This window comes from Salvelinus sp. IW2-2015, unplaced genomic scaffold, assembly GCF_002910315.2.
Source record: "Salvelinus sp. IW2-2015 unplaced genomic scaffold, ASM291031v2 Un_scaffold640, whole genome shotgun sequence".
Taxonomy (NCBI): domain Eukaryota; kingdom Metazoa; phylum Chordata; class Actinopteri; order Salmoniformes; family Salmonidae; genus Salvelinus; species Salvelinus sp. IW2-2015.
The window spans coordinates 706469-715677 of NW_019942587.1; the positions used below are offsets into that span (position 1 = coordinate 706469).

Genomic DNA, 9209 nt, shown 5'->3' on the forward strand with positions numbered 1-9209 from the left:
TTAGGAATCTGTGTCTATTACTTAATTATCTCTCATTCCTCCTGAACAAGTCACACTGTTCACCACAGATTTGAAAGTTAGATGATCCTCATCCCATACTGTATTTATCTTGCTCCTTTGCACCCCAGTATCTCTACTTGCACATTCATCTTCTGCACATCTACCATTCCAGTGTTTAATTGATATACTGTAATTACTTCGCCACCATGGCCTATTTATTGCCTTTACCTCCCTTATCTCACCTAATTTGCACACACTGTATATATACCTTTTTTCTTACAGTAATATTGACTATGTTTGTTTATTCCATGTGTAACTCTGTGTTGTTGTATGGTGTCAAACTGCTTTGCTTTATCTTGGCCAGGTCGCAGTTGTAAATGAGAACTTGTTCTCAACTAGCCTACTAAACCAATAATTAATCCCAGCGATTGCCTTCTAATATGTAATGGCAATTCATTAAAATACATATTTAAAAAAAAAATGGAAGGCAGTTAACACAGTTAAAGTCAAAAATGAATATCGTAGAAATTCATGGAAACAAATGTGCTTTTTTGATTTTAAGGTTAGGGTCATGCATAAGGTTAGCCGTGTGGTTAAGATCAGGTTTAAGATTCCATTTTAGGAAGATACATTTTTGAAAAGGACGTGGTTTATGACTTTGTGGCTGGGGTAACTAGTGTCGACTCTGGACCTTCAGTGTTTTTTCTCAGTTGCTGGCAGGCATGTGTCCCTTCTTTTATCAGTACACTCGTAACAACCTAATCATTATGAAACGTATATTCAATCAAATAAGCKACAAAACGCCTCTTCCTCTTTGTTTCGAAAGGAAATGACTGGTATGATAAATATGGTGGAAACTCTGACTAGCCCATGCCTCCACCAACCCAARYCTATTAGATTAGTGGGAAGTAGTGAASGATTGAACATTTGAGGAAAAAGGAGTTATTCTAGGGATGCACCCAAATCAATCAGAGGTTCAGACTAAATTKATCAAATATTTAGTTTAATGATTAACTATGTTTAATATTTCTTGTTCCAACAGGACAAAGCTAGTCCGTTCCCCTCTACCCTCCCGGAGTCCCCAGGTCAAACGTCTCCCAGTACTGCTTTACTGCAGGGTCTGGTTGACTGCAGGAAAACACCGGGGCAGAGTGGAACTGAGAGAGGAGAAGAAAAGGAAGATGGAGATTTGATATCATTAAGTAAGAACCATGGTGTGTAGATTAGACTACAGTCTGCTTCTGTAACAATAGCAGAGGTGCATAAAGATGGCGGCCCGCATTACTTAACACAAATTCCTTGTTTTGTTAAGTTCACTGTATTCTACTTTGCTCTCCTTTACTGTTGGTATGGTCATTAGCACAGTAAACATGATCCCAATTTTAGCTCCAAGATGTTGGCAATTTGAAAAACCAAAAAAGTAGATTGTGTTGATTTAATGGCACATTGAACAATGTAGCGCACCGTAGTTTCAGAACTCAGTGGATAGTGCTAAAACAGTGACGTCATATCAGAATTCTGCCATCTTTATGATCTTTAGTCATTCATTTAATAATTATATATTGATGATAAATATCTGGGTCATTCCACCGGTTTTTAAGTGTAACTTGGTCCAAAAATATTTTTCACCTAATTTTAACATTCTGTCATGTACAACTTAATGTTTTTTCCCCCCCATCTCAAAACATTGAATTAAAATATTACTATACCAAGTGCCTATGTGCCAAATAAAGTAACATGCTGACCACACTGCTCGCGTCGCGTGCACATAAATGTTATTCAATCTTTGCACCCACACTGCTCGCGGGAGTCAGCGATCGTCAAATAGAAATTGGTTCCATTTGTGACACTCAACGGGCTGCAAGTCRGGCCTTTCCCATCTCCTCATTGMTTTTTTAGGAGRGTGATGAATTTAGGTCCACACTCCGGGAGGTTGTAGTAATGCTGTAAAGTTGGTTGCCAACCGCCATATAAAGTCCAAAGAAGAAAAAGAAGCCTCAAGGAAGGAGGAGATGTAACCGATGTGAAATGGCTAGCTAGTTAGCGGTGGTGCGCGCTAATAGCCTTTCAAWCGGTGACGTCACTRGCRRTGAGACCRTGAAGTAGTGGTTCCCCTTGCTCTGCAAGGGCCGCGGCTTTTGTGGAGCGATGGGTAACGATGCTTCGRGGGTGACTGTTGTTGATGTGTGCAGAGGGTCCCTGGTTCGCGCCCGGGTTGGGGCGAGGGGACGGACTAAAGTTATACTGTTACAGAGAGATGATGAGAACGAATTCGGTTTACCATTTTATGTGGATTAATTGTCAGTTGCATTTCAGGTAAATAACAACCCAATGTTTATATACCAGGAKAAATTAGCTAGCAACAGCAAGCTAGCTAGCTAAATTGCCATACATGTTGAATGCTTTTTGACCTGTCCCCAAATTAATATAATTGGTTAAGTTTGTTTTCATATTTCAACCTGCGTGTCCTGATCGCTTCTGGTGCGGGTGAACAAAATCAACGTGCACGTGATGGCGCGCGCAGATACACACACGCGTCTGGTTTCGTCAGCATGTAACAGGGTTGGTTTGGTCCGCATGTAACATGGTTGACCGTAACAGGGAACTACTGAAAACAACAAAACCACCAGATTACATGGGTYAAATTGTCCTTTAAAGGAACCAAAAAAACGCGTGTGACATGGTGAATGGAAGCTTGTTTTGTGCAACAGGGAGTGGCAATTGAATGCAATCTTCACAATTTATTTTTTACTTGTTAAAACATTTCTAGCATGTCTATGTATGGGTAAAAGGGTTGACTTGCTCAGTTCTCCACCATAAAACAGCAGTAAATTGATAAAAAAGAGTAGCGCCAGCACACCTGGTTTTACTCTGATTTGACTATTAGATATTCAATGCTTATTTTGAAAACAATTTTTTTAACAAAATGTTTCACCATATTAAAACGAGAGTTCAGTTCATGTAACAGGGTTGACTTTAAAAATAGTGTCACTAATCACATTGATAATAATCTTCAAAATGGACTTTGTCAAAGCAACAAAATAACTAGCGCTCCTACAATGAGTGTGTTTAAATGCATACTCATCATTTGACATTAAACTAGTTATGGCATTAGTCATGTAAACATCTTACTCTGTTTATCTTAATTGGCTTAAGGTCATAATCGAGGTAAGCATCCGCCTTTAAAAACACTTTGTTTTCTGAGTGTTATATTTAATCTGTGCATGTGCTAGCACGAGCAGCGCAAGCATCATTCTTTTGCGCGAGTGCAGTGTCGTGACATCACTATTAATGTGTTGACTGCTATTTTATCTAAACAATTCACTATGTTTAATCATTATGTGATTAAATGAATCATGTAACAATTAACTCAGTAGTAACTTGGGGAACCACGGGAGAAGTTATTTAACAAGTTACTATCTCCAGACTAAACTCTATAGATATACATTTCTCTTACATCAATCACAGTCAATTATTAATTCTTACCTCATCAGTCTCATTCTGAATTCAGTGATACACAACTTGGCTTATTTATTTACTAACTACCCACATATAAACACACACAGTATAGGTTGAATTGATTACTAACATCATGCAATGAAAAGTCCCTAGTTGACTAACCCGATATGATGGCTTGTCACACAATGAAAGGAAGGGGCAAGATAAAGAGAGCGGGAGAGACCAAGAGTGTGGGCTGGTACATACATGTGGAAGCTATGCTCATGAGAATGAATACTTTGCACATGAACGACTGCTCATTCGAAAATAATTGCAATGTATATATTTACACTTGTATGTCTTGGTCGTCTCTCTGTTGAAATCACATGGTCCGTCTATATGGGGAGTAMTTCGATTGAAGTCTCTGGTTGTCCACCAGAGGTCACAGTGTCCTTAGTCTGTATTTGTAGGCTTCTTTGTTCTGGAAGTGTTTGTTAGAGTGGATACATCAGAGTACCACACGGTGGTGGGAGGGAAATGTTCTTCCCCTCTCGTCTTCGTTAGACTGGATCCTTCAAAAGGTACACACGCGGTGGTCCTCGGTCGAGTTTACTGGACTAAAGTACTTAAACAGCTGCAGACTGAATGTCTGACGTTAACTTCTACTGCCTCAGAAACCCGGATCGGGAGCACCCCCCACCCCCCCCCCACCAGTAAAAAAGCTGACTAGCCATAGCGTCACAAGTAAATACTAGCATCTAAATATCATTCAATCACAAGTCCAAGACACCAGATGAAAGATACACTTCTTGTGAATCCAGCAATCATTTCTGATTTTTAAAATGTTTTACAGGGAAAGACAATATGTAAATCTATTAGCTAACCACGTTAGCAAAAGACACCAATTTTCTTTGTCCACCATTTTTTCTCTCCACCAGTCGCTATCACCAATTCGACCAAATAAAGATATTGATAGCCACTAACCAAGAAAAAACCTAATCAGATGACAGTCTGATAACATATTTATTGTATAGCATAGGTTTTGTTAGAAAAATGTGCATATTTCAGGTATAAATCATAGTTTGCCATTGCAGCCACCATCACAAATCTCCCCAAAGCGACTAGAATTACTACAGAGAGCAACGTGTATTACCAATTTACTCATCATAAAACATTTCTTAAAAATACACAGCGCACAGCAATGGAAAGACACAGATCTTGTGAATTCAGACAATATTTCAGATTTTCTAAGCGTTTTACAGCGAAAACACAAATCGTTATATTAGCATACCACATGTGCAAACGTTACCCGAGCATTGATTCAAGGCAAAAAGAGCGATAGCGTTATCATCACCAAAATATATACATTTTTTCACTAACCTTCTCAGAATTCTTCCGATGACACTCCTGTAACATCATATTACACAATCCATATAGAGTTTGATCGAAAATGTGCATATTTAGCGGCACAAATCGTGCTTACACATTGGAAATAGTGTCCAACTACTCAAGCAATCTGCCCGGCGCCATCTTGGAAAGACACCGATTTTTATCGAAAACTATTCATAAACTTGACTAAAAAAATACAAGTTGGACAGCAATTGAAAGACAAATTAGTTCTTAATGCAATCGCTGAATTACATTTCTAAAATTATCCTTACTGTGCAATACAGGGTGCGCCAAAGCGAAGCTACACAAAACAAAATGGCGATATATGCGTTTAACATTTTTCWACAGAACAACGATTTATCATCATAAATAGTTCTTACTATGAGCTGATCTTCCATCAGAATCTTGGGCAATGTATCCTTTCTCCGGTCTAATCGTCTTTTGGTCGAAAGATGTCCTCTTGTCATGACGAAATGGCCACTAACGTTCGGTATGTACAGGAAAAGTGCCCAACTCTTCAAAGTGCGTCACAAAGAAATGCCTCAAAATCGCAATAAACTGACATAAATTGCTATAAGTCGGTTTAAATTAACTACCTTATGATGTCTTTAACACCTATAACGAGTACAAACATGACCGGAGATATATTACTGGCTAAACCAAAGCTTGGAAGGAGGCCAGTCCGACGTCCATCGTGCGTCAAGCGCATTGAAGAAAAGAAAGGTCCTTCCGCCTTTCTGTCTTTTATAAAGTCCCAGATTGCGCAATCGACTCCATTCAAATTGTCACCACTTACTGACATCTAGAGGAAGGCGTAGGCAGTGTTTGTAGCCCCATAGGATTCACAGGGACTTAAAAACTGAACTGGGAACAGGGACCAAGATTTCTGAAATCTCACTCCCTGGCAGGAAAAGTGCTGTAGAATGAGTTCTGTTCACTTTCCCAGTGGGTCAGAAGTTTACATACACTCAATTCTATTTGGTAGCATTGCCTTTAAATTGTTTAACTTGGGTCAAACGTTTTGGGTAGCCTTCCACAAGCTTCCCACAATAAGTTGGGTGAATTTGGCCCATTCCTCCTGACAGAGCTGGTGTAACTGAGTCAGGTTTGTAGGCCTCCTTGCTCACACATGCTTTTTCCCCATTCTGCCCACAAATGTTCAATAGGATTGAGGTCAGGGCTTTGTGACGGCCACTCCAATACCTTGACTTTTGTTGTCCTTAAGCCATTTTGCCAAAACTTTGGAAGTATGCTTTGGGTCATTGTCCATTTGGAAGACCCATTTGCGACCAAGCTTTAACTTCTTGACTGATGTATTGAGATGTTGCTTCAATATATCTACATAGTTTTCCTTTCTCATGCAGCCATCTATTTTTGAAGTGCACCAGTCCCTCCTGCAGCAAAGCACCCACACAACATGATGCTGCCAACCCCGTGCTTCACGGTGTTCTTCGGCTTGCAAGCCTCCCCCTTTTCCTCCAAACATAACAGAGGTCATTATGGCCAAACAGTTTATTTTTGTTTCATTAGACCAGAGGACATTTCTCCAAAAAGTACAATCTTTGTCCCAATGTGCATTTGCAAACCGTAGTCTGATATTTTATGAGTTGTGGAACAGTGGCTTCTTCCTTGCTGAGCGGCCTTTCAAGTTATGTCGATATAGGACTCGTTTTGTGGATATAGATACTTTTGTACCGTTTCCTCCAGCATCTTCACAAGGTCTGCTTTTGATTTGCACTTTCGCTCTAAAGTACGTTAATCTCTGGAGACAGAATGTGTCTCCTTCCTCAGCGGTATGACGCTGCATGGTCCATGTTATACTTGCGTACTATTTTGTACAGATGAACGTGATACCTTCAGGCGTTTGGAAATTGCTCCCAAGGATGAACCAGACTTGTGGGTCTACAATTTTCTTTCTGAGGTCTTGACAGATTTCTTTTTCCCCCCGATGATGTCAAGCAAAAAGGCACTGAGTTTGAAAGTAGGCCTTGAAATACATCCACAGGTACACCTCCAATGACTCAAATTATGTAAATTAGCCTATCAGAAGCTTCTAAAGCCATGACATCATTTTCTGGAATTTTCCAAGCTGTTTAACGTAGTCAACTTAGTGATGTATGTAAACAATTGTTGGAAACAATTAAACTTGTGTCATGCACAAAGTCGATGTCCTAACAGACTTGCCAAAACTATAGTTTGTTAACTCTCTGAGAATTATAGGGGGTGCTGTTCGACTTAGCGGAAATCTCGTCTCCAAATTAACTGCCTAGTGTACTCAATTCTTGCTCGTACAATATGCATATTATTGTTATTTGATAGAAACACATCTCTAGTTTCTAAAAACCGTTGGAAGTATGTCTCTGAGTGAAACAGAACTCATTCTACAGCAATTTTCCTGCCAGGGAGTGAGAGTTTCAGAAATCTTGGTCCCTGTTCCAGTTCAGTTTTTAAGTCCCTGTGTAATCCTATGGGGCTACAACAAACTGCCTACGCCTTCCTCTATATGTTCAGTAAGTGGTGACATTGAAATGAGTCGATTAGCGCAATCTGGACTTTATAAGACAGAAAGGCGGAGGACAGCACGCTTTCAATTTTCGTTCAAGCGCTGACGCGACGATGGACGTACGGACTTGGCCTCCTTCCAAGCTTTGTTAGCCAGTAATTAGTACTTCCGGTCATGTTTGTACTCGTTATATGATGTTAAAACATCATAGTGTAGTTTAATTTAAAACGACTTATAGCAATTTATGTCAGTTTATATGTGGATTTTGAGGCATTTTCTTTTTGACGCACTTGAAGAGTTGGGCACTTTTCCTGTACAATACCGAACGTTAGTGGCCATTTCGTCATGACAAGAGACAGTCTTTCGACCAAAAGACGATTAGACCGGAGAAAGGATACATTGCCCAAGATTCTGATGGAGAGTCAGCTCATATGTAATATTTATGATGAAAATCGTTGGTCTGTAGAAAATGTTAAACGCAATATCGCCATTTTTTTGTGGTAGCTCGCTTTGCCGCACCTGTATTGCACAGTAAGGTAATTTTAGAATGTAATCAGCGATTAGATTAAGAAAAGAATGAAATAATTGCTAGCTTCAAGATGCAGCGTGCAACTTGTATTTTTTAGTCAAGGTATGAATAGTTTTCGATAAAAAATCGTGTCTTTCCATAGTTGGGCCGGCAGATTGTTGAGTGTTGACACGTATGTTCCAATGTTAAGATATACGCACGAGATTGTGCCGCTAAATATGCACATTTTCGATCAAACTCTATAGAGTGGTTTAGATATAGATGTTTTACAGGAGTGTCATCGGAAGAATTCCTGAGAAAGGTAGTGAAAAATGTATAATTATTTGTGTGGATGATAACGCTTATCGCTCTTTTTGCCTTGAATCAATGCTCGGGAACGTTTGCAATGTGGTGCATGTGCTAATATAACAGTTTGTGTGTTTCGCTGTTGAAAACGCTTAGAAAGTATCTGAAATATTGTCTGAATTCACAAGATCTGTGTGCTTTCATTGCTGTGCGCTGTGTATTTTAAGAAGATTGTTTGTATTGATGAGGTAAATTGGTTAATACACGTTGGCTCTGTAGTAATTCTAGTCGCTTTGGGAGATATTGTGATGGTGGCGCAAATGGCAAACTATGATGATATACCTGAAATATGCACAATTTCTTAACAAAACTATGCTATACAATATAATGTTATCAGACTGTCATCTGATTAGGTTTTTTCTTGTTAGTGGCTATCAATATCTTTATTTGGTCGAATTGGTGATAGCTACTGGTGGAGAGAAAAAATTGTGGACAAGAAAAATGGTGTCTTTGCTAACGTGGTTAGCTAATAGATTTACATATGTGTCTTCCCTGTAAAACATTTTAAAAATCAGAAATTGCTTGTAGTTCACAAGAAGTGTATCTTTCATCTTGGTCTTTTGACTTGTGATTGAATGATATTTAGATGCTAGTATTACTTGTGACGCTATGCTATGCAGCTTTTTTACTGGTGGGGGGGGGTGGGGGGTGCTCCCGATCCGGGTTTCTGAGGGCGAGTAGAAGTTAACGTCAGGAACATTCAGTTGCAGCGTGTAAGTACTTTAGTCCAGTAAACTCGACCGAGGACCACTGCGTGTGTACCTCTTTGAAGGATCCAGTCTAACGAAGGACGGAGGGAGAGAACATTTCCCTCCCACCACCGTGTGGTACTCTGATGTATTCCACTCTAACAAAAACACTTTCCAGAACAAGAAGCCTACAAATACAGACTAAGGCACTGTGACCTCTGGTGGACAACCAGAGGCTTCAATCGAACTACTCCCCATATAGACGGACCATGTGATGTTCAACAGAGAGGACGACCGAGAAGACGATACAAGTGTA

At 39.7% G+C, this 9209-nt stretch overlaps 1 protein-coding gene across 1 annotated transcript in view; it reads left to right on the top strand.

Moving 5' to 3' along the window:
* Positions 1–1036: 1036 nt before the first annotated feature.
* Positions 1037–9209, top strand: part of LOC112068655 (zinc finger protein 726) — a gene marked incomplete at its 5' end in the record, with an annotated part of 10628 nt that continues 2455 nt past the window's right edge. The window contains one exon of the mRNA XM_024135852.2: positions 1037–1202. Coding sequence (XP_023991620.2) covers positions 1037–1202 — 166 coding nt within the window. The remainder of the gene's footprint in view (positions 1203–9209) is intronic.